At 41.3% G+C, this 27,140-nt stretch overlaps 1 protein-coding gene across 1 annotated transcript; it reads left to right on the top strand.

The window, feature by feature from the left end:
• Positions 1–231: 231 nt before the first annotated feature.
• On the top strand, positions 232–26,876 carry LOC138954688 (glycosyltransferase 8 domain-containing protein 2-like; the record flags this gene model as incomplete). The annotated part of the gene is made up of 6 exons (XM_070326471.1): positions 232–349; positions 2,245–2,329; positions 4,290–4,360; positions 13,934–14,097; positions 22,217–22,320; positions 26,008–26,876. Coding segments are annotated over 6 exons (715 nt in total), but the record flags the coding sequence as incomplete, so codon positions are not given.
• Between the last annotated feature and the right edge of the window lie 264 nt (positions 26,877–27,140).

Below are 27,140 nucleotides of genomic sequence, written 5' to 3'. Positions count from 1 at the left end.
TTCCACCAATAGCAGGCTGTTCCACCAATAGCAGGCTGTTCCGCCAATAGCAGGCTGTTCCACCAATAGCAGGCTGTTCCACCAATAGCAGGCTGTTCCACCAATAGCAGGCTGTTCCACCAATACATCTAAACTCATTCCGTTGAAAAATTTCAACAAAAAAAAAAAAAAAAAAGTCTCACACACACATTCCACCCTCTGTGATTATCGCCACTCTATGATTATTTTCAGGGCAGCGATCGAGGCGAGTGCCCTGAGGTCAGTCCGCTATGAGGTCATTCCCTTTTCTGAGGACAGGGTCAAAGGTCAATACGTAGTGAAGTCAACAAGAAAAGACCTTGACCACCCAGTAAGTGGTACACTTTAAACTATATGAAGAATATTGAGAAAAGCAGAAAGCTAGCAACAGCGTACAACAACAAGAAGAACAATTATACAAAGTAAAAAACAAATTGTTTCAAAAAGGTGTGTACAAGACATCTACATGTATGCTGTAGAAATACTGTAAAAGAACGTCATTGTTGAGGGTACTTTGCTCCTGTGACGTCACACCCCAATATTGGCCAGGAACAGATGAACTCATTAGTTTCAAGTCTATTATTGTTGTGTGATCGAAACACAGCTGTTTAACATTCAGGTCGTTCACCTGGGGAGGAAAACACAAAAAAACGACGCGGGACATGTTCTTTACGACGAATAGAATTCTCCGATCGTGAACAACACGCGCTTTCCACAATGGTTTAGCTCTCCAAAGCGCATGCTCGGACAGTTACAGCATGGTTTCCCCGGTTTGTTTATCCAAAGCTTTATACCACCTTTTCATAACTCATAACTCATAACTCATAACTCATAACATTTTATTGATCCAACAAAGGAAATTAATTTAGTCATCAGCACATATAGGTCATTAATTAATAACTATAAAAGAATAAAAGAAGAAAATTCATAAAACCCATGATATAAAAATACCCTTTTTTCTTGCACACCTGACACACCGACACACCAATACACATGCTTATCCCCCCCTCTGCTTCTTTCTCTCTGTAAACTTGTAGGGCTAGTTATTTTTCGGTAACTTACCCAACAACCAAAATCACTTACCCAACAACGGGCCTGAATCCTCGATAGCTCACGAGTAGAGACTGTACACATTGTGGATCTACTTTTTGCGACTCAAAAGTTCAGAACACTCTAAAGTACAAAATATACATTTCTGGAGCAAACAATACAACCATACTGCATTTAAACCAGCAACTACAGGCTTGAACACATGAATCTCAATATAAAATCCATGAGTTTGGTTGTTTTCTGAATTCAGATCTGCCGTGCACAATCGTTTATCGCTAGCAAGATTCCAAGGAAAAGTAACTCTCATACTTTGTCTAGCGACACGAGTAGTTCCCCTTCCAGATTTCGGCTTCATCGACAAGACTGCAATCCGACGGTCAGTTTTCAACAATATTTCATTTTATAAACAGATCATACGCAATCAATTGCAAACATTTAATCAACTTAAAGAACATGCAGCGGTTTCATACACTATTTTGCCCCAGAAAACTTAACTTCATACAGTTTTTAACGTTGGAACACGGGTGTAAAACTTCGTCTGCTAGTCACATTCGAGGAAAGAACATTTTCTGAGCGATACCAAAACATGAACAGAACACACACTATCTGCCTTTACCGCCACAGCAGAATGACAACATAACTGTGTACTTGATTTTAGTTCAAAACATGGAAACTGACAAGAAGTGTTAACAAAATTGAATGATTTGCACGGAACTATACAACCGCGCATTAATCGATAGCCTGCGCAGGTAGACTGGTTGGGTGAATATGATTCGATCAAACTTTCGCACAAAAACTCCTCTTTTCTTTGAATAACTGAAGAAAGGAGGGATAAAGAGGTTACATACCTCGTCTCAGTGATTATCAAAAATAATGGTCTCAGTTCGCGGTCATGAAAAAGCTCGCTGAAGCTCGCATTTTTCATGATCCGCTAACTTCGACCATTATTTTTGATAATCACTGAGACTCGGCATGTAACCTCTACATACATGCCTACATACATACCTACATACATACCTACATACATACCTACATACATACCTACATACATACATACATACATTCCATGTTAAAGTGTAGTTAAAAATGCCGCGTTTGACCATATAAGGAACATAAATTGCAGTCAAAGAGTGTACTAAATGTGTTAATTTCGCTTTGTGTGATTTGTTTTTGCAGCTGAACTTTGGTCGCTTCTTCATGCCAAAACTACTTCCAGGCGTTTGTCGAGCCATTTACATCGATGCCGACTGTCTTGTCTTGGGTACGACCAACTACCAATTCCCAGTATTTAAGGATAAGGATAAGGATAAGGATAAGATTCATATAGTCCTGTGAGGTTACCCTCATGGAAATTCGGCCTGCTTTCTCCCTGGGGAAAGCGAGCTGCCATACAGTATACGGCGCTACCTATTTTTTTTTGTTTTTACATTTAGTCAAGTTTTGACTAAATGTTTTAACATAGAGGGGGAATCGAGACGAGGGTCGTGGTGTATGTATGTGTGTGTGTGTGTGTGTGTGTGTGTGTGTGTGTGTGTGTGTGTGTGTGTGTGTCTGTGTGTCTGTGTGTCTGTGTGTCTGTGCGTGAGTGTGTGTAGAGCGATTCAGAGTAAACTACTGGACCGATCTTTATGACATTTTACATGAGAGTTCCTGGGTATGATATCCCCAGATGGTTTTTTCATTTTTTGGATAAACGTCTTTGATGACGTCATATCCGGCTTTTTGTAAAAGTTGAGGCGGCACTGTCACACCCTCATTTTTCAATAAAATTGATTGAAATGTTGGCCAAGTAATATTCGACGAAGGCCGGACTTTGGTATTGCATTTCAGCTCGGAGGCTTAAAAACTAATTAATGACTTACTGTACCTCTCTTCGTTTTAACTTTCTGAGCGTGTTTTTAATCCAAACATATCATATCTATATGATTTTGGAATCAGGAACCGACAAGGAATAAGATGAAATTGTTTTTAAAACGATTTCGGACAATTAATTTTAATCATAAGTTTTATATTTTTAATTTTTGTTTTTAATCTGAATATAACATATTTACATGTTTTTGGAATCAGAAAATGATGAAGAATTAAGTAAAAGTAATTTTGGATCGTTTTATAAATAAATAATTTTATTTACAATTTTCAGATTTTTAATGACCAAAGTCATTTATTAATTTTAATCCTCCATGCTGAAATGCAATACCGAAGTCCGGCCTTCGTCGAAGATTGCTTGGCCAAAATTTCAGTCAATTTGAATGAAAAATGAAGGTGTGACAGTGCCGCTTCAACTTTTACAAAATGCCGGATATGACGTCATAAAAGACATTTATAAAAAAAATGAAAAAAAATCTGAGGATATCATACCCAGGAACTCTCATGTAACATTTCATAAAGATCGGTCCAGTAGTTTACTCTGAATCGCTCTACACACACACACGCACATACACACACACACACACACACACACACACACACACACACACACACACACACACACACACACACATACACCACGACCCTCGTCTCGATTCCCCCTCTATGTTAAAACATTTAGTCAAAACTTGACTAAATGTAAGAAACACCCCAAAACAAACACAACATAATATATGATGTACACGACTGTATGTCAGTTGTTTTCTCAAGAGGAATTTTAGCACCATGTACCATACCCAGTACAACTGGATCTGACATTATTTTTCTTTCAATTTTCTACAAACTGTGTCAGTTTTACGACTCACACTGCTCGGAAAAGAAGTTGGCTGGCTGGATGCCAAGGATAGGGAGGGAGGGAGGGAGGGAGAGAGAGAGAGAGGGAGAGAGAGGGAGAGAGAGAAAGAGAGGGAGAGAGGGAGAGACAGAGAGAGAGGGAGAGAAGGAGAGAGAGGGAGAGAGAGAAAGAGGGAGAGACAGAGAGAGAGAGAGAGAGAGAGAGAGAGAGAGAAAGAGAGAATGCGTGTTTTTGTGTGTCTGCCTGCCTGTCGCTCTATCTGTCCCGATGCATACAAATTGTAAGTACGTGTGTGTGTGTGTGTGTGTGTGTGTGTGTGTGTGTGTGTGTGTGTGTGTGTGTGCGTGTGTGTGTGCGTGTGTGTGTGTGTGTCTGTGTCTGTGTGTGTGCGCGTGTGTGTGTGTGTGTGCGTGTGCGTGTGCGCGCGTGCGTGAGTGTGTGTGTGTGCGTGTGCGCGTGCGTGCATGCCTTTGTATGTTCGTGTGTGTGTGTTTTACAGGTGACATCAGCGAATTGCACAACCTGACGTTAAAAAACAATGACGTCATGGCTGCACTCAACGAGAGAAAGGTAAAGTGACGCTTTTCCGCCGTCTGTTTTTATATTTAGTCAAGTTTTGACTAAATATTTTAACATCGAGGGGGAATCGAAACGAGGGTCGTGGTGTATGTGCGTGTGTGTGTGCGTGTGTGTGTGTGTCTGTGTGTGTGTGTGTGTGTGTGTAGAGCGATTCAGACTAAACTACTGGACCGATCTTTATGAAATTTGACATGAGAGTTCCTGGGTATGAAATCCCCGAACGTTTTTTTCATTTTTTTGATAAATGTCTTTGATGACGTCATATCCGGCTTTTCGTGAAAGTTGAGGCGGCACTGTCACGCCCTCATTTTTCAACCAAATTGGTTGAAATTTTGGTCAAGTACTCTTCGACGAAGCCCGGGGTTCGGTATTGCATTTCAGCTTGGTGGCTTAAAAATTAATTAATGACTTTGGTCATTAAAAATCTGAAAATTGTAAAAAAAAATAAAAATTTATAAAACGATCCAAATTTACGTTTATCTTATTCTCCATCATTTGCTGATTCCAAAAACATATAAATATGTTATATTCGGATTAAAAACAAGCTCTGAAAATTAAATATATAAAAATTATTATGAAATTTTTTTTTTCGAAATCAATTTAAAAACACTTTCATCTTATTCCTTGTCGGTTCCTGATTCCAAAAATATATAGATATGATATGTTTGGATTAAAAACACGCTCAGAAAGTTAAAACAAAGAGAGGAATTCCACGTGCACAGCCTTTGCCACGGGCGGTGGAGTGACGATGCTACGAGTATACGGTCTTGCTGCGTTGCGTTGCGTTCAGTTTCATTCTGTGAGTTCGACAGCTACTTGACTAAATATTGTATTTTCGCCTTACGCGACTTGTTCACAATTGTATTATGGTTTCAGAAAACTTATATCGTTTGAGGAGGGGGGAAGGGGGGGGGGGGGGGGGGGGGGGGGGGGGGGGGGGGGAATCAGTCATACAGGCACTCTCCTTCCCGGAAAATGATTTTGCTCACTAGCTCAGATCTGGTAATGATGTTTTGTTTTGTTTTGACATTTAGTCAAGTTTTGACTAAATGTTTTAACATAGTCGGGGAATCAAGACGAGTGTGTGCTGTGTGTGTGTGTGTGTGTGTGTGTGTGTGTGTGTGTGTGTGTGTGTGTGTGTGTGTGTGTGTGTGTGTGTGTGTGTGTGTGTGTGTGTAGAGCGATTCAGAGAAAACTATTGGACCGACATTCGTGAAACTTCACATGACATTTCCTGGGTATATGTCCAGAATTTTTCTCTCCATTATATCGAAAAATCTCTTTGATGACGTCATATCCGGCTTTTTGTGAAAGTTGAGGCGGCACTTTCACGCCTTCATTTTTTTAAGCAAATTGATTGAAAGTTTGGTCAAGCAATCTTTGACGACGTCCGGACTAAGGGATTGCATTTCAGCTTGAAAGCCTCAAAATTAGTTAATTAGTTTGCTCATTAAAGTTGTCATTAGAACCGAATGTTCACGAACAGATTTAAATATGATGGCATTGTATTCGTAATCTTCTCCTGAATTCAAATATATATATAGATATGTCATGTTTGTTCTAAACATGAGCTCAGAATTGAAGAAAAAAGGTCAGGTAATAGTACTACGGTTCGCATGCTTCGCGGAGACGAGCGTGACCCGTCTCGATCCTCGGGGAAGTTTAGCCGAGACTATCTGAATGCAGTCTCGCCGAGACTATCTAAATGCAGTCTCGCCGAGACTATCTGAATGCAGTCTCGCCGAGACTATCTGAATGCAATCTTGGCGAAGACTGGTACATGATGTTGATCTTATTTAGTTTCATGCCGACTGATTGGGGGGTTATTATCATGTGTGTGTTTATGAATAAAATGTTGTTTAAACCAATGATGTTACATTTCATAGGACCATTTCTCCACGTGGTAAATAATACCAGCACGTCGCCTGAATGCAAACATTCAGGCAACCTTTCGACCTTTTCGCTTCATTGTTGATTGGTTTGTTTGCTTTGCGTATAGTCCAGGGATCGCGTTTACGCACGATTTTTGCGTATTTGACGCATTTTAAAAGTCGCTGACGCGTTTTTTTCGCCGCGCCGCGTAAGCCATACGCAAAAATATTGTAACTTTTTCTTGTCTTCACGCAGCGCTTCTGCTCTGACTTAATAATCACCCGATCCTGAAACTGACTATAGGGCTCGAGAAGTGACGACACACATGAAATCTGCGCGTCAAAACTAAAGTCCGTTTCTTTTTGCATCGAAGTATCGCAAACGAACGTAACGAGGGTATTACCAGATAATGTCTTGTCGGATAATGAAACAGACATTAGCTGCTCTCCCATCTCGCGCTTCCAAAAGGCGGAAAGTGTGTCTAGTCGTATTAGAGCGGGAAACAAACTCGCAAGGCCCGAAGGTTGGAGACAGCAGGGGTGTTATTCGACAGGCGTGCGCGGAGTTCGACAGAAAAACTCGCCGTATTTAGGTAAGGAGTGTCTTTAAGTCTTTCGTGCGTGTTTTGTTTGTGTCTGTACGTGTTTTCGTAGTACGCAAAAATATTGATCCGTAACGCGTTTTTTTCGTTTCGTTGCGTATGACTTACGCGTTTTTTTAAAAAGCTAGCGCGATCCCTGGTATACCCTTCCAAAATGCTTGCTTGATTGGTTATTGTTTAATTGGTTGGTGGACTGATTCTTGCTTTGGTTCGTTGGTTGGTTGATTGATTACCCCCTGCGGGCTAGGGGGAGTCCCATATTGGTTGGGACGAGAAAGAATTTACCCGATGCTCCCCAGCATGTCGTAAAAGGCGACTAACGGATTCTGTTTCTCCTTTTGGTTTAAACAAAACTTTATTCAATTTTAATCATGACAAGAACAATGCATGGATGATTACATACTCAAGCATATAATGCTTATTTTAAGCAATCATAGTAATTACAAAACAAAGGTTAGCATGAGGGCGGAATAAGTCCATTAGCTCATTTCAGGAAACGAAAAACAAAACAAAAGACAAAACAGATACACAAACAAGCAGAAAATGGGAAGGTGTTGGTGATACATGAGGTGAGGAAAGGGCAGCTAGCTAGTAGCTAGCTTAAGGGAAAAAGAAGAAGAAGAAGACTTGGAGCGCCAATATTTGAGGGGATTTTTTCAATTGTAATAAGTGCACATAAGACACTCGCACAAAGTTAATGCGTATTGTGATCAGAGGAAAAGTCACTACATTGCGCATAAATCGAGACATAATTGATAAGTCGGAAAACAACAAAAGAACATGAGAGAGGTTATGGGGAAAAATTTGTCAGGCAGCATGTCGCATGACAGTGTCTAATAAATGTAATGAGTGAAGTATAGAGGCTCATTTACGGAACCTGCCCGTCTGTCTAATATAGTCCTGTACAGTTATGAATATGGTCTGGTTGACATTTCGTGAATATTGCGGGATGCCTTTCAATAATATTTCGATATACTTATAATCATTTGTCAAATTATCAATGGACAATAATCTTATATCTCTATACAAGGGACAATGCAATAAGTAATGTTCAGCAGTCTCGCTGGGATAACCACACTCGCATTGAGAGCAATCCTTAAGGTGCCGCTTACATAAATCAAAATTCAAATCACTCATACCAATACGCAATCTGCAATGATGTACTTGTTCAAATCTTTCTCCAAAATAATAATGGCATGGTACTTTAAAATCAGCACTTGACAAATAATTTTTGAACTCGCTCAAGGAGGTGGTCATTTTAACGTTATCTGGTAAGGTGTTCCATAGTACAGTCGTTTTGGGGATAAAAGAGTTGCGAAATAATTCGGTTCTATGGGGAGGCACATATCTTTCTAATGGTCTTCGTCTATGATACGGATTAATGTCAACTACAAGAGGGGGCAATACATTTACTAAGTACTGGGGGCATTTGTTATGTATCATCTTATGAAAAACAATTAATTTATGTCTTTTCCTTCGTTCTTCAAGGCTACATAGCCCACTTTCCTCATACAGCTTTGCATGGCTAGTGCCCTTAACTCCACCTATTATAATTCGTAGGGCTTCTAAGTGTAATTTTTCTAATGCATCTGCCATTATCTTAGTGCAATTATCCCAAACAACATCTGCATAGTCGAAATGGGGTAAAATAAAAGACTTGTACATTATTTCCAAACTTTTTCGACTTAATCTATATTTATAAAATCGTAAACAATTAATCAGTAAATTCGCTTTTTTAACTATGCTTTGGATGTGGGCATCCCACTTGCAGGTGCTCTGTAAAATCACTCCAAGGTGTTTGTGTTGATCTACTTTTTCTAAGAAGACATTGTTGAAAAACAAGGGTTGAGGGGGGATTAAATCACGTTGAATATTTAACAATTCAGTCTTAGTCTCGTTAAATTTAACTGTTTCTCCTTTTACCCTTGTTAAGTGTTTCTTGTATAGAATACAGTCAATTTTTGTAAAGATTTTGGTCAGGCAGTGTATAAGAAATGTTTAAGTCCTTTGTACTGGAAACTTGCATTCTCCCAGTAGGGTATTATTATATGAAGTCTTATATCGCGCGCGTATCTCCAGACTCGGACTCAAGGCGCAGGGATCTATTTATGTCGTGTGAGATGGAATTTTTTTACACAATACATCACGCATTCACATCGACCAGCAGATCGCAGCCATTTCGGCGCATATCCTACTTTTCACGGCCTATTATTGCAAGTCACACGGGTATTTTGGTGGACATTTTTTATCTATGACTATACAATTTTTCCAGGAAAGACCCTTTTGTCAATCGTGGGATCTTTAACGTGCACACCCCAATATAGTGTACACGAAGGGACCTCGGTTTTTCGTCTCATCCGGAAGACTAGCACTTGAACCCACCACCTAGGTTAGGAAAGGGAGGAGAAAATTGCTAACGCCCTGACCCAGGGTCAAACTCGCAACCTCTCGCTTCCGAGCGCAAGTGCGTTACCACTCGGCCACCCAGTCCCCAGTAATATATTGTACTACGTTGCGGGCCCCTGGAGCAGGTTTTTGGTTAGTGCTTTTGTGAACAAGAAACAATTGACAAGTGGCTCTATCCCATCTTCCCCCTTTCCCCGTCGCGATATAACCCTTCGTGGTTGAAAACGACGTTAAACACCAAATAAAGAAAGAAAGGTTAATTGATTGGTGGATTGATTGGTTGGTTGGTTGGTGGACTGATTGGTGTATTGATTGGTTGGTTGTTTGATTGCTTGCTTGATTAGTTTGTTTAATTGATTGGTGTATTGATTGGTTGGTTGGTTGGTGGACTGATTGGTGTATTGATTGGTTGGTTGTTTGATTGCTTGCTTGATTAGTTTGTTTAATAGGGCCTTTTACACCAAGGCTATTCTAGGCGACCTTGACCTTGGCCCGCTGTGCCTCGGGCAAAGTCAGCCACTTTTGCGCGTTGTTTGAATGGTGGAGCTGTACGATGGTGCACAAACATTGCTGTTATGGCGTGTGTGGAAGTGATTTAAGACACCGTGAGAGATCACACATGGTCGGTGTTGGATGGGTACCGTTTTCCAAACCCTCTAGAGATTTAGAAAAGTGCCGAAAATGGATTAAACTATGTGGAAGAACGATCGAGAGGTTCAACATCGAAAAAGTCAACAAACTTCACAAAGACACCTACATTTGCACAAAACACTTCGTCGGGGGGCACTTGAAAATGACATGCTGCTTTTCTTCATAAGTATAAATGGAACAAAAAAGATTGCACCATGCTTTGACTTTATGTGCTGAGAGAGGAAGAAATGGTTTTAATGTAGCTTTTTCATATCCCCATAAATTAAAGTGTGATACTGCAGCTAGTTAGCAAAACAATTTCACTGAAAAACTAGACAGCAAGTGACACATAGTCTACAAACCAATGAACACGAAGGCATTTAAGAAACAGGATCATTCTTTTAATCTTGTCTAAAGTTTTGAACATGAATCTCACTGCAAAAACACAATCTGACAGAAGTGGCAGAAAAACAAAACTACTTCAGCATACAAATGGCCCAAAGAATATGGTCTGAAATCAGACAAAAAGCATGACAGCTCGGTGCTTGCAGTTGCATACAACAAGAACACAAAAATGAAAAAAAATGGTCAAACTGAACTATGTGTCGTTCAAAGGAAAAATGGTTTGCCTCAAGGAAAAAGACTTGAGAGACATCACATAACTGTACAAGCTCACAAGAACTATTGGTTGTAATCATGAGTATGACTAGACTGAAATGATAAATAATGTGCATCACAGTACTATTCAAGCACTAAAAAGTGCCTCCCACTAGCTTGTCACCAAATAAACAAAGTAGGTTGTAACAAAATTGCAGATTAATAAAAAAATAGTTCAATCAATAGTATATGTCACACCTGACATTAAACTAGTGATTTCCATCACTATCCTTTTCAGGCATTAAAAATAGTTCAAAGCACCTAGCCCCACATAGAAGTAAGAGGCTCATTCACAAGCTAGTTAAAAGCTTTTCATTCTTTTGTTTTTCTCAAAAGAAAATTCATAGTATGACAACAGTACCCACAGCAGGCAGTTTTAAATCATGCAAGGGCATTCTCCAGGTGTGTTCTGTTCACGAAATACATGTATTGTAATCTTAAACAGAGACAATTTTCAGTTCACGCGTGAAGATGATTTTACTGACCAAGTTTCTCCCCATATATTTCATAACCCTGCAGGTGAAAATGGGAATACCAGCACAGAATGATTGTCAGTGAAAATTTAATACCAACACTTCAAACTACATCACTCATCATAAAACAGAAACTGTGACTCCAGAGTGGATTTAAATGAAAATCAAAAAGTGGAAAAACTCTTACTCTGATAATTGTTGTCCAAGTGTTTCAAACTACATCACTCATCATAACTTGAACAAAAGCTGTGACTTGGATTTAAATGAAAATGAAAATGCGGAAAAACTCATACTCTGATAATTGTTGTCCAAGTGTTTCAAACTACATCACTCATCATAAAACAGAAGCTGTGACTTGGATTTAAATGAAAATCAAAACGCGGAAAAACTCATACTCTGATAATTGTTGTCCAAGTGTTTCAAACTACATCACTCATCATAAAACAGAAGCTGTGACTTGGATTTAAATGAAAATCAAAAAGCGGAAAAACTCATACTCTGATAATTGTTGTCCAAGTGTTTCAAACTACATCACTCATCATAAAACAGAAGCTGTGACTTGGATTTAAATGAAAATCAAAAAGCGGAAAAACTCATACTCTAATAATTGTTGTCTAAGTGTTTGTGTAGTTAAAAAAGAACAAATGTACCTGATCATGAATGAAATCAGAGCAACCCATATGATCATTAACCATTCACTGCCACTGGTCCATACGTATACTCTTCAGTTTCAAAAAGGAGATGGGTATTGAAGAGGCAGTGCTACTGTTAGTGATTCAAAGTGCCATACATCCCATCCTAGTGCTGTGAAATGGGGATTTATTCAATATTTCATGGAAGCTAACTAATATTTGCATGTATGCATGCAAACATACTGTGACAGTACTAATACAGTAAAAGCATTATTGAGGGTGAACAGCCTGCTTTACTTGGTTTCAGTGAGGAGTAACAATACTAACAATAACAATATGAATAATAACATGCCTATGTTGTGAAATGTAAGTACTTGCCACCCCCCCCCCCCCCCCCGACACTGGCAAAATCCCAGCAGAATGTCCCCATCTTCGCTGACGATTATGCACAGTTTATATATGAGGAAGTGTGCAGGTAGGTTGTCTGCCTCTGTGTCGGTTTTACCTCCGCGGTGCAGACGAAAAACTTTTCCACTTCTGCACATGTATGTATCTCAAGTTGAGCACATGGCCATAAAAAAGGCGATATATCTTCAAATGATTTGTAAGCTTTCGCCTTCTTCTGGTCGAAATCGTTCTTTTTTTCAATCAGATAGTTCAGGATGTCAACAACACCGATCCTGGGTGCGTTTGATGGGTCACTTTTTTCTTCGGATGTAAAAGGATCGCGTGGTGGAAATCCGATCTGTCGAAGTTTTTCGGAAAGTTTTTCTTGCACGTCCTGTCTTGTAAAATCCGGATCGATCGGTAGTTCCAACTGCTGTGCAGTTTTCACACGTTGCAGCAGACCATCTCGTCTGTATCCAGTAACAGTATCGACAGCGAGTTTGCCCGTACCCAAGGGGAGTAACTCGAAATGACTCAGCGCGCGGTCAGCTGTAAAAGGCCCTATTGATTGGTGTATTAATTGGTTGGTTGGTTGGTGGACTGATTGGTGTATTGATTGGTTGGTTGTTTGATTGCTTGCTTGATTAGTTTGTTTAATTGATTGGTGTATTGATTGGTTGGTTGGTTGGTGGACTGATTGGTGTATTGATTGGTTGGTTGTTTGATTGCTTGCTTAATTAGTTTGTTTAATTGATTGGTGTATTGATTGGTTGGTTGGTTGGTGGACTGATTGGTGTATTGATTGGTTGGTTGTTTGATTGCTTGCTTGATTAGTTTGTTTAATTGATTGGTGTATTGATTGGTTGGTTGGTTGGTGGACTGATTGGTGTATTAATTGGCTGGTTCTTTGATTGCTTGATTGATTAGTTTGTTTAATTGATTGGTGTATTGATTGGTTGGTTGGTTGGTGGACTGATTGGTGTATTGATTGGTTGGTTGTTTGATTGCTTGCTTGATTAGTTTGTTTAATTGATTGGTGTATTGATTGGTTGGTTGGTTGGTGGACTGATTGGTGTATTGATTGGTTGGTTGTTTGATTGCTTGCTTGATTAGTTTGTTTAATTGATTGGTGTATTGATTGGTTGGTTGGTTGGTGGACTGATTGGTGTATTAATTGGCTGGTTCTTTGATTGCTTGATTGATTAGTTTGTTTAATTGATTGGTGTATTGATTGGTTGGTTGGTTGGTGGACTGATTGGTGTATTGATTGGTTGGTTGTTTGATTGCTTGCTTGATTAGTTTGTTTAATTGATTGGTGTATTGATTGGTTGGTTGGTTGGTGGACTGATTGGTGTATCAATTGGCTGGTTCTTTGATTGCTTGATTGATTAGTTTGTTTAATTGATTGGTGTATTGATTGGTTGGTTGGTTGGTGGACTGATTGGTGTATTGATTGGTTGGTTGGTTGGTGGACTGATTGGTGTATTGATTGGTTGGTTGTTTGATTGCTTGATTGATTAGTTTGATTAATTGATTGCTTGATTGATTTGTGGATTGGTTGTTTTGAAGATTGGTTGTTTTGGTTAATTGTTTGCTTGAATGATTGGTGGATTAGTTGGTGGATTGGTTGGTTGTTTGTTTGGTTAATTGCTTGCTTTATTGATTGGTTGCTTGAGTGGTTGGTTGATGAATTGGTTTGTGGGTTGGTTGTTCGGTTTATTGATTGCTTGATTGATTGGTGGATTGGTTGGTTAGTTAATTGCTTGCTTGATTGATTGATGGTTTTATTGGTGGATTGCTGGGTTGGTTGGTTCTTTGGTTAATTGATTGGTTTAGTGGTTGATTGGCTGGTTGGCTGATCTTTTGGTTGGATGAATGATTGCTTGATTGATTAACTGGTTTTCAGCCGGCTGACCTGGCTGTCAACTTCAGCAACCCGTACGTGAAGGCGAGCGGGATTCCTCGGGACACCGACATGATCAACAACGGTGTCTACGTGGCGGATCTCCAGCGCTGGAGACAGCAAAACATCACCGCCAGGCTACTCTACTGGATGAGGCTCAACGTCGAGTGAGTCGAGACAGACTTACTTGTTGTACAGTGGAATCACCCCCCCCCCCCCCCCCCCCCCCATTTTGACTCTCCAATATCTGAGATAATCAGGTCTTTTAAAGGAGGGGGTCTTTGAAAAAAGAAACATCTCCAGAGGTTATACGAAAAGAAAGTCTGAGAAAACAGTGCCGCCTCGACTTTCACTAAAAGCCGGATATGACGTCATCTGAGACATTAATTTTGTCGTAACAGTGAAAACATTATCTAGAGGTATCATCTGGAAGAATTCGTATGGGTTCAGTAGTTTTCCTCGGAATCGCTCTGCACACACACACACACACACACACACACACACACACACACACATACTCACACACACACACACACACACGCACGCACGCACGCACACACATACACACACCCGCACACGCAAACACACACACACACACATACACACACACACGCGCGCGCGTACACACACTCACGCAGACAAAGAACACGCATACACCACCACGCTCGTCTTGATTGTTAAAACATTTAGTCACAACATGTAAAAACGAATGATGTGAAGCGATAGCTAAACATTTGGCCAATCTGGCGGGCTGGGACTAAAACGTCAACACTGAAGTCCCTGGACCCATCATCACCAAGACTAGCTTGGCTAGCCGAAACCCGAAGACCGAAACGGGGTCGCGCTGAGCTCTGCGAAGCGTGCCCACATAGGACCGACAATGTATATAAAATTTTGTCATAATTTTCACGAGTTTTCATTCACAAACACCTGGCAAATAAATCTCATGTTCCCCATGCAATAACTCGAGGTGGTGAATGGGTTTGAGCTTTCAGGTGAAAAGTGGATTGTCAAAGTGAAAGCCAATCAGGCTGATTGTTTGATGTGTGGAACCATCGCGGCTTTGGATTTGTGTTTCCGAGGACAACGATTGTAAGCATTCACTCTCAAAGACCCAATCAATGTTGATAATTACCGCGGCGACTCATGGTCAATTTGCAATTTATCTCTGTAATCGCAAAATCCACAACGAAAAGTCATAAACACTTAAAAGAAAAGAAATATGCTCAACACTTACTGAACTCACAGGTATGATCGCAGCTCTGTACATTTTCAGACTGGAAGAAAAGCGTCAACAAGCTACGTTTGACGTCACATACAAGTTTGACGTGTTATCTCGTGCTACTGTGACGATGCTTTGTGGCCCGGAGTTGGATTCTAAAAATTCGTCTCCCTGTGGGTTATTGTGCATTTTGTTGCACAACCAAAATGATGACAAAAACGATGTTTGGTGGCTTGTTGTCAGACCAGCATTTTTTTGTTGGTCCTCGGGGAGCATATCGCCTTTTGTCTCATATTTATCAACCGCGGCCTTCGGCCTTGGTCGATAAAGATGAAACAAAAGACGATATGGTCCCCTTGGACCAACAAAAAAGCTGGTCTGTCAACAACGCATCAAACATCTTATCCCAGCCAGCAAGACATTAGCGGCCGATAATCGGCCGAACACCCTTCAAAAAGTCGGGCCGGTGACGTCAAAACATACGACGCGGGTGTTGGCCCGACTAACTTTTGCAAAGAGGCAACGATGCGGCCGATAGGCGGCCGAACACCTGCACTATGGCGGCACGCATCCGGTCCGATGTTAATCGGCCCGATGACTTGTTTGACCTGCGGTCCGACACCTTATGCCGACATCGGGAAGATATCGATTTCAGCGGGAAGACATCGGGACGATGTCGGCATAAGGTGTCGGGCCGCAGGTCCAACAAGCCATCGGGCCGATTAACATCGGACCGGATGCGTGCCGCCATAGTACAGGTGTTCGGTCGCCTGTCGGCCGCCTCGTTGCCTCTTTGCAAAAGTTAGTCGGGCCAACACCCGCGTCGTATCTTTTGACGTCACCTGCCCGACTTTTTGAAGGGTGTTCGGCCGACTATCGGCCGCTAATGTCTTGCTGGCTGGGTGCAGCTACCGATACAGCAGTATGTACCACCACCCCCCCCCCCCCCCAAGTGTAACAGTGCAAAATTCACTTACAGCTACAGCTACAGCAGTATAACCCCCCCTCCCCCCAGTGTTACAGTTGCAAACAAACCTACAGATACAGCAGTGTGTACAACCCCCCCCCCCCCCAGTGTAACAGTGCAAAACAAATCACCAGCTAGAGATACAGCAGTATGTAGAACCCCCCGCCCCTACCGCGTACCGCCCTCACTGTAACAGTACAAAACACACCTACAGCTACAGATACAGCCGTATACACCCCCCCCCCCTCAGTATTACAGTATAAAACACACCTACAGCAACAGATTCAGCAGTATATACAACCCCCCAAGTGTAACAGTGCAAAAATTACTTACAGCTACAGCTACAGCAGTATGTACACCTCCCCTCCCCCTTAGTAACAGTGCAAAACACACCTACAGCTACAGCAGTATGTACAACCCCAACCCCCCCCCCCCACCACTGTAACAGTACAAAACTCATTTACAGCTACAGATTCAGAATTATGTACATCCCCCTCCCCCCGCTGCCACCACTGTAACAGTACCAAACATACAACACTCCACCCCCTTCCCTCGTGTAGAGCGCAAAACACACCTAGAGCTACAGATACAGCAGTATACAACCCCAATCCCCCCCCCCCCCCCTGTGTGCAAAACACACCAACAGCTACAAAAACAGCAGTATGTTCACCCCCCCCCCCCTCCCCCTACTGTAACAGTACATAACACACCTACAGCTTCAGCTAGTTACATCTATGCTTGGCGCTGGTGGACAATATTCACTTTTTTTGGCAAAAACCGCCAGTTTTGGCCAAAAAAGACAAAGATTTGGCCAAAACAACCCACACATTTGGCCAAATAAAATAGATTTGGCTATAACTTTTTTTGGGCCAAAACTTTCTATGTAAAAGTTTTGGCCAAAACTGTTTATGTTAGCTAAAACGGGAGATTTGGCCAAACTTCTGCCACAAAAAGATTTGGCCAAAAAAATATTTGGCCAAACAAAAAAGATTTGGCCAAATCTTCACTTTTTGGCCAAATCTTTTTTGTTTGGCCAAATCTTTTTTTTGGCAAAATCTTTTGTATTTGCTGGCGCTGGTGGACAATATTCACTTTTTTGGCCAAATCTCTTTTTGGCCAAAACTTTGCTTTTTTGGCCAAAACTTTGCTTTTTTGGCCAATACCGCCAGTTTTGGCCAAAAAAGTGTGTTTTTGGCAAAATAAGTGAATATTGTCCACCAGCGCCAAGCAGCTTGGCGCTGGTGAACAATATTCACTTTTTTGGCCAAAAACGCACTTTTTTGGCCAAAACTGGCGGTTTTGGCCAAAACTGGCGGTTTTGGCCAAAACTGGCGTTTTTGGCCGAAACTATACTTTTTTGGCCAAAACTTTGCTTTTTTGGCCAATACCGCCAGTTTTGGCCAAAAAAGTGTGTTTTTGGCAAAATAAGTGAATATTGTCCACCAGCGCCAAGCAGCTTGGCGCTGGTGAACAATATTCACTTTTTTGGCCAAAAACGCACTTTTTTGGCCAAAACTGGCGGTTTTGGCCAAAACTGGCGGTTTTGGCCAAAACTGGCGTTTTTGGCCGAAACTATACTTTTTTAGCCAAAACTTTGCTTTTTTGGCCAAAAATGTACGTTTTTGGCCAAAAAAGTGTGTTTTTGGCAAAAAAAGTGAATATTGTCCACCAGCGCCAAGCAGCTTGGCGCTGGTGGACAATATTCACTATTTTGGCCAAAAACACACTTTTTTTGCCAAAACTGGTGGTTTTGGCCAAAACTGGCGTTTTTGGCCAAAACTGGCGTTTTTGGCCAAAACTGGCGTTTTTGGCCAAAACTATACTTTTTTGGCCAAAACTTTGCTTTTTTGGCCAAAACCGCCAGTTTTGGCCAAAAAAGTGTGTTTTGGCCAAAAAAAGTGAATATTGTCCACCAGCGCCAAGCTGCTTGGCGCTGGTGAACAATATTCACTTTTTTGGCCAAAAACGCACTTTTTTGGCCAAAACTGACGTTTTTGGCCAAAACTATACTTTTTTGGCCAAAACTTTGCTTTTTTGGCCAAAACTGGTGGTTTTGGCCAAAACTGGCGGTTTTGGCCAAAACTGGCGTTTTTGGCCAAAACTATACTTTTTTGGCCAAAACTTTGCTTTTTTGGCCAAAAACGCCAGTTTTGGCCAAAAAAGTGTGTTTTGGGCAAAAAAAGTGAATATTGTCCACCAGCGCCAAGCAGCTTGGCGCTGGTGGACAATTTTCACTTTTTTGGCCAAAACTATAATTTTTTGGCCAAAACTGGCGGTTTTGGCCAAAACTGGCGTTTTTGGCCAAAACTGGCGTTTTTGGCCAAAAGTATACTTTTTTGGCCAAAACTTTGCTTTTTTGGCCAAAACTGGCGTTTTTGGCCAAAAAAATGAATATTGTCTATCAGCGCCAAGGGGTACTCAAAGATTTGGCCAAAAAATGAAGTTTTGGCCAAAACTATTTTTTGGCCAAAACTTTCAATGCAAAAGTTTTGGCCAAAAAAAGATTTGGCCAAATCTAAAACATTTGGCCAAAAAAGTGAAGATTTGGCCAAATGTTTTAGATTTGGCCAAATATTTTTTTGGCCAAAACTTTGCACTTAAAAGTTTTGGCCAAAACATGTTTTTGGCCAAAAACACACTTTTTGGCCAATAATGTACGTTTTTGGCCCAAAAAGTGTGTTTTTGGCCAAAAAAGTGAATATTGTCCACCAGCGCCAAGCATATACATCAGTATGCACACCCCCCCCCCCCCCAAGTGTAACAGTACAAAACACACCTACAGCTACAGATTCAGCAGTATGTACAACCCCCTCCCCCCCCCCCCCCCCCCCCCAGTGTCACTGTGCAGAACACACATACAGCTACAGATTCAGCAGTTAGTATGTACACCCCCCCCCCCCCCAAGTGTGTAACAGTGCAAAACACACCACCAGCTACAGATAGATCAGTATGTACACCCCCCCCCCACCCCAAGTGTTACAATGCAATACACGTCACACCTACAGCTACAGATACATCAGTATGTACACCCCCCCCCCCCCCCAAGTGTAACAGTGCAAACCACACTTACAGCTACAGATTCAGCAGTATGTACTCCACCCCCCCCCCCCCCAGTGTAACAGTGCAAAAATCACCAACAACTACTGCAGTATGTACCCCCCCTCCCCCTACAGCTACAGAAGTATGTTACCCCCCCCCCCTGTAACAGGACAATACACACCTACATCTACAGCAGTATGTACACACCCCCCCCCCCCCCCCACTGTAACAAGACAAAACACACCTACATCTATATTTACAGCAGTGTGTACAACACCCCCCTCCCCCACTGTAACAGGACAAAACACACCTACATCTACATATACAGAATAAGATACAGCAGTATGTACTCCCCCCCCCCCCCCCCTCACTGTAACAGCAAAACTAACATTGAGAGCCAAAAAAAACCGAAATCACTTACTCGCTCCATCCGTCGCGGTTGTCCTCGAGTTGACGTCTGAATCTGATTGTCATTGCCAAGAGCCTGACTCACTGGCTACACAACTATTCTCACCGCCACCACGTGGCACTGGGACCAGCACTCAGATTGAGATCCCGAGGCGACATTCGTCTCGGATAACATATCATCAATGTGCTGTCCAACATTCCCAAAAATGTCTCTTCTTTCGATATTAACTTGAACTAAGAAAACAAATAAAATTCGCTCACGCGGGAAAGCAGCAGCCATTTGCACACTCAATCTTGTTTACCGTAAGGAAAGCTATTTGAATATTTCAAGTAAATGATGGCGTATTTTTAAAATGTAAAACTCATGATTTGAGCTCATGCTGTATTTGATTGCAAATATGCAAATAAAACTTACAATTAATTATCCTACTCCTATGTGAAAAAGTCAACAAATATGAATAATTTAGTTTCGCATTTGCATGGTCAGTCTCATAATGTCACGCCGTTGCTGGACCGACGCTTGAACAGGGGACGTAACAAATGTTAAAATAATGATCATCAATTTGTTATCTCCCGTAACTCTGCATAATTTTATCGACAGCAACATTGCGTCGGGCCGATGTCGGGGTTTATTACGTACATTTATACACAGTCAAACGGTATCGGCGCGACAACGGACGACGACACACGACATATGACGACGTCACCCGACTGAAATCGTCAGTCGGCCGACGAAAGCTTGCTAGCTGGGATGATGTCACACGCTTTCCTTCTTTGCCACTACTAAAGCAAACGTGTGCAAGATTGTATGTTACGCGCTTTGGAGCATGTGCAAGAACGGATTCAAACTCGAAATCGTCCCCCAAAAAACCCCAAAATGCACACACGACTTTTATTTCTCCTGCTGTTATCGTTTCTTCTCTTTACAAATTCTTCAACGCTCAGAATACTGAAAACGGCATCCCAGACGACAGTACTGTTTCCATACGCGAATTTAGCTGCCCTTGGAAAGTGGCTCGCTCAGGAGGCCTGTTAGTCTGACACTATAAGGACAGAGTTGTGAACATAGATGACAAAGATCCCGGAAAGAACAAACATTTCGCGGATGCAGACACAGAAAGACGTCATGAAGATTGCGATGCTTCAAAAGATACAGACTGTGACGATGACTGTGACGTCATTCACATATTCCGAGACGTCATTTATAGTTGTTCGGTCACTTTCGTCAAAAAGTAGATCTCTCCACAATGGCTGCTCCTGTGTTTAGGTTTATCAAGCGTGAGTACGCAAAACGTGTTTGTTCTCTCCTCTGTTGAAGCTGTGAGACATAATCGCCATTACGAGCTAGTCGTGTGACAGAGAGTTTTCTTGCACACTCGACTGCTGCTGTTTCACTCCGGCTAAAGCCGTCGTGAAACATCTATCTACAGTCTCGTGTGCAAGAAAACTCTCTGTCACACGACTAGCTCGTAATAGCGGGTAATATCACACGCACAGGAGCATGTATCACAGCGCCGGTCGATTGTGATTTACTCTCATCAGTTTACTACCACAGTGAATAGTAGTATACTGAAAGGCCAAGGAGTACTGTATCTGATAGAGAGCTCCTTGTGAAAGGCATAAATTCTGCAAATAGTGCATTGAACGATTTTGCTCTCAAACGAAAATCAGATTGAACTTGTAATTTGTAGTTGACATCTTGATTGTCGGAGCAAAAGTTTTACGCTGTCGGCGTGCGCTTTGCAGTATTGCTGATCCAGCCACAGCTCACTGTGCTAATAAAGACAATGGGCTGAACGGGAGACAATAACGTAAAAAAGATAGTGTATGGCCCTATAAAATGCAACTGGCTGTTTGGCTGTATCAGATATCGCAATCATGCCACGACTTGATGAAGGAGAGAGACAGCAAGCGATTGGGATGCTTAGAGCTGGCCAAAGCATTGAACGTGATGAACACTGAACGTTTTCCGAAATCATTGCGCTTGGACTCAGTCACTTTTTTTGAAAAATTGTCATTTCATGATGTTCTATTCAAAATCAATAAAGCGAAGGTTTATAAACACTAAAATGGCCAATAAATAAAATATTCAAACATTGAAAACATTCACCACTGAGTTGATTTTTTGTAATTTTTTGAAAGTTCAGTTTGCGGAATTTATGCCTCTCGGTATAGTAAGGGTACAGTAAGGATGAAAGAGGAAATAATAATCGACCGGCGCTTTGATACAAGCTCCTTTGATGACAAGCTGACGGGCGCAGTGGCCTAGTGGATAAGACATCGGCCTCCTTATCGGAAGGTCGTGAGTTCAAATCCCGGCCGCGTGGCCTGGTGGGTTAAGGGTGGAGATTTTTCCGATCTCCCTGGTCAACTTGTGTGCAGACCTGCTCTCCCCCCATGTGTGTACACGCAAGCACAAGGCCAAGTGCGCACGGAAAAGATCCTGTAATCCATGTCAGAGTTCGGTGGGTTATAGAAACACGAAAACACCAAGCATGCCTCCCCCGAAAGCGGCGTATGGCTGCCTGTATGGCGGGGTAAAAACGGTCATACACGTCAAAACCCACTCGTGCGAAAACATGAGTGAACGTGGGAGTCTCAGCACATGAACGAAGAAGAAAAAGAACAAGCTGGCGTCGTTTTGTTGCAGATCCTCGGTGTTAAAGTGGGGGAATAGTGGCTCCGGGTCGCAGGCGCTGATGCTGCTGACTGTCTTCGACAAATACACCCCTCTCCCTAAAGAATGGAACGCACGTGAGTCGATGTTGACAGTGAAATCTGTTTACTGTTTTTTGGGTTTTTTTGTTTTTTGAGTGTGTGCTGTCTTGACACCTGGTCCTTGTCCCGGTGTGCTCTCACGCCGCCCCGTCTCTGCATTCACTGCTCCATTCCCATATCATCTGAATTTCGTTCCGCTGCCAGACTTTTCCATTTTACAGACGCTCTACTGTTAACATGTACGACAAACCGTCAGAATAAGCAAGTTTCTTGCAACTTAACTTGACTTGACATGACTTGATTTGACAATCTTGACAAGGCGGACTGCGGACTTTCACTGAAAATATGTAATTTGTTTTTAACGAGTGACTTGACAAGCCTTGACTTATTCAATTGTGTTATTCACAACTAAAAATATCAATAATATCTTCTTTTGGTTAAATATCATTAATTTTCAAATGCATTCCAAGGTTGATTTTGTGTTTGTGTATGGTAGGCCTGCTATTAATTGGCCGTCGCAAAGTCTACTAAGCTGTCTCCATCAAGTTCTGTGCACGAAAGTTTCGGCATTAACCTTTCGGAAAATGACTTCGCAGAGTGAACTTCGGGCTCAATTAAAGCCTTATATTAATGGGGCGAAGTCTACTTTGGGCTCAATCAAAGCCTTATATTAATGGGGCGAAGTCGACTTTGGGCTCAATCAAAGCCTTATATTAATGGGGCGAAGTCGACTTTGGGCTCAATCAAAGCCTTATATTAATGGGGCGAAGTCGACTTTGGGCTCAATCAAAGCCTTATATTAATGGGGCGAAGTCGACTTTGGGCTCAATCAAAGCCTTATATTAATGGGGCGAAGTCAACTTCGGGCTCAATTAAAGCCTTATATTAATGGGGCGAAGTCAACTTCGGGCTCAATTAAAGCCTTATATTAATGGGGCGAAGTCAACTTCGGGCTCAATTAAAGCCTTATATTAATGGGGCGAAGTCAACTTCGGGCTCAATTAAAGCCTTATATTAATGGGGCGAAGTCGACTTTGGGCTCAATCAAAGCCTTATATTAATGGGGCGAAGTCGACTTTGGGCTCAATCAAAGCCTTATATTAATGGGGCGAAGTCGACTTTGGGCTCAATTAAAGCCTTATATTAATGGGGCGAAGTCAACTTTGCGAAGTCTATTTCACGACGTTTGCTGCACGAAGCTTTGGCATTGAGTTTGCGTTTAAACGACTTCGCCCAAAGAACGATTTAAAGCACAAACCTTGCGATGTTTTGGGATTGAGATCTAAGGTCAAAAGCAAAATAGGAATTATGGTCACACATTTAAGTTCTCGAATTTCTTCCAGAGGAAACAAGAAAGGGTTTCAAGAATGAAGTTTGTCTCGATGACTTTTAAATTTTTTCTTTTTCTTTTCTTCTTTTTATATTTAGTCAAGTTTTGACTAAATATTTTAACATCGAGGGGGAATCGAGACGAGGGTCGTGGTGTATGTGTGTCTGTCTGTCTGTGCGTGTGTGTGTGTGTGTGTGTGTGTGTGTCTGTGCGTGTGTGTGTGTGTGTGTGTCTGTGCGTGTGTGTGTGTGTAGAGCGATTCAGACTAAACTACTGGACCGATCTTTATGAAATTTTACATGAGAGTTCCTGGGAATGATATCCCCGGACGTTTTTTTCATTTTTTTGATAAATGTCTCTGATGACGTCATATCCGGCTTTTTGTAAAAGTTGAGGCGGCACTGTCACACCCTCATTTTTCAATCAAATTGATTGAAATTTTGGCCAAGCAATCTTCGACAAAGGCCGGACTTCGGTATTGCATTTCAACTGTGTGGCTTAAAAATTAATTAATGACTTTGGTCATTAAAAATCTGAAAATTGTAACGATCCAAATTTACGTTCATCTTATTCTTCTTCATTTCCTGATTCCAAAAACATATAAATATGTTATATTTGGATTAAAAACAAGCTCTGACAATTAAAAATATAAAAATTATGATCAAAATTAAATTTTCGAAATCAATTTAAAAACACTTTCATCTTATTTCTTGTCGGTTCCTGATTCCAAAAACATATAGATATGATATGTTTGGAAACACGCTCAGAAAGTTAAAACAAAGAGAGGTACAGAAAAGCGTGCTATCCTTCTCAGCGCAACTACTACCCCGCTCTTCTTGTCAATTTCACTGCCTTTGCCACGAGCGGTGGATGGACGATGCTACGAGTATACGGTCTTGCTGAAAAATTGCATTGCGTTCAGTTTCATTCATTGAGTTCGACAGCTTGACTAAATGTTGTATTTTCGCCTTACGCGACTTGTTTAAAACATGTTTTTAATTCTTTTACGTACAACAGCAGACACAAAAGACTTTGCTAAGTGCATCTTCAAACAAGTCGCGAAAGGCGAAAATACAACATTTAGTCAAGCTGTCGAACTCACAGAAGGAAACTGAACGCAATTCAATTTAGGATAGCACGCTTTTCTGTACCTCTCTTCGTTTTAACTTTCTGAGCGTGTTTTTAATCCAAACATATCATATCTATATGTTTTTGGAATCAGGATCCGACAAGGAATAAGATGAAAGTGTTTTTAAATTGATTTCGAAAAATTAATTTTGATCATAATTTTTATATTTTTAATTTTCAGAGCTTGTTTTTAATCCAAATATAACATATTTATATGTTTTTGGAATCAGAAAATGATGAAGAATAAGATGAACGTAGTTTTGGATCGTTTTATCAATTAATTTTTTTTTACAATTTTCAAATTTTTAATGACCACAGTCATAAATTAATTTTTAAGCCACCAAGCTGAAATGCAATGCCGAAGTCCGGACTTGGTCGAAGATTGCTTGGCCAAAATTTCAATCAATTTGATTGAAAAATGAGGGTGTGACAGTTCCGCCTCAACTTTTACAAAAAGCCGGATATGACGTCATCAAAGGTATTTATCGAAAAAAAGAAAAAAAAAGTCCGGGGATATCATTCCCAGGAACTCTCATGTAACATTTCATAAAGATCGGTCCAGTAGTTTGGTCTGAATCGCTATACACACACACACGCACAGACACACACACATACACCACGACCCTCGTATCGATTCCCCCTCTATGTTAAAGCATTTAGTCAAAACTTGACTAAATGTAAAAAGACCATACACGTAAAAATCCACTCGTGCAAAACCATGAGTGAACGTGGGAGTTTTAGCCCATGAACAAAGGAGAAGAAGACATGGGCAGGACTGAGCCTTGGACACGAATGATTGGCTCACGAAGTGTAGCCTATGCGATGCTAACTTTTGTCTGTCTGTGCGTGCGTGCGTGCGTGCGTATGTATGTATGTATGATGTCTGTGGTAGAAACTTTAACATTTGAAGACGTCATATTACATTGACGTCACATTATGACGTACGAGGGTTAGACGTCACGCGATGGAATTACTGAAAGTCTCGGTGATTGTTATTTTGAGCGGGCCGAGACTATTTGGCAGTCGTGTCCATGTAAGTAGGCTACATGCAGACAGACAGATCTAGATCTAGTGTCTCGCTTTCTTGCACAGTTTCACATATGCTCTTTCTGTGTGTGTGTGTGTGTGTGTGTGTGTGTGTGTGTGTGTGTGTGTGTGTGTGTGTGTGTGTGACGGAGTGATTGAGTTTGTGTTACTGTTTGTCGATTTCTTACGTGAGCCTTGAAGGCTTCGCCTCTTGTTTTTATTGTGGCTTTCTCTTGCAGGGGATGGTCAACACGGAAAGGAATTGGGAAACAAAAAACTGCTTCACTGGACCGGATCCGACAAACCATGGCATACCAAGCATACCACCTACTCCATAACATTGTGGAGAAAGTATAACTCGTTCTTACATAACTCTGCACATCTTATTATCCCCGGTGCAAGAGTGTTGTAGGGAGTTATTCTTGGGCTATGAGCCCTAGTATTAAGATCTGGTTGTTTTTTTAGACATGGGGGTAGGCGTTCGTCTGCGCATGCGCTAATGTCGGCAGCCTTTATGTTTCTAAGTTGTTTTGTTTTTAAGTCCTCAGATTCACATGTTTTTGTTGATTGATGGAGTACCAAAAGTTCTTGATAAATCTCCGACATGTAGCATGCTTGATTACATTGAAAAAAATAATCAAGGAACATTTCCCTGCAGATGATGCTGAACTCCTCAGCTTAGTTAAAAGAGTTCAAATCCACTCGCATTCTAGATATTGTACTTCAAACTTTCGTTCAAGCTGATTGTTTGTTTTTCCTAAACCAACATGTGTCAAGTCTAAACTTTTAGCCAACAGTGAAATCGATGGAAATTCCAAAGGTAGGTTCTATGAAAAAAAACGTTCATCTACAGCTAGATATGTCAACGCTTATAATCCCATCATTTTGAGACGTTGAAGAGCAAACATGGACATTCAAGTCATTTGTAATGCTCAAGCTTCTGGATAGTATATAATTTATGCATCTATATTGCAAATCTGAACCTGATGACTTGAAGAAAACAAGAACACTTCCCTGTGTCTTGAGATTTCTTGCTTTTCCTGCACTCAGTGACAACAATTTCTTCTGTATGCTTACGCTACTCTTCCCACATTACTCTGAATCTAAGCTTTTCAAGCCTTAAGATATTTTTTCTCTCAAAATTAAGTAGATGTGCAACGCCAAGGCACTGCATACCCCAGCGAAAGACAAACCTCTCTCTTACTCTCTCTCTCTTTCTCTCTCTCTCAAACACACACGAACACACACACACACACACACACACTTACGCACACACACACATACAAACACCCACCCACTCTCTCTATCTTTCTCTCTCTCTCTCTCTCTTATACAAACAGACACACACACACACACACTGTACATACGCACA

Source organism: Littorina saxatilis, unplaced genomic scaffold (genome assembly GCF_037325665.1).
Source record: "Littorina saxatilis isolate snail1 unplaced genomic scaffold, US_GU_Lsax_2.0 scaffold_1423, whole genome shotgun sequence".
Classification (NCBI taxonomy): domain Eukaryota; kingdom Metazoa; phylum Mollusca; class Gastropoda; order Littorinimorpha; family Littorinidae; genus Littorina; species Littorina saxatilis.
The sequence above is the reverse complement of the archived record's forward strand: the minus strand, read 5'-3'. Positions and strand labels throughout refer to the sequence as shown.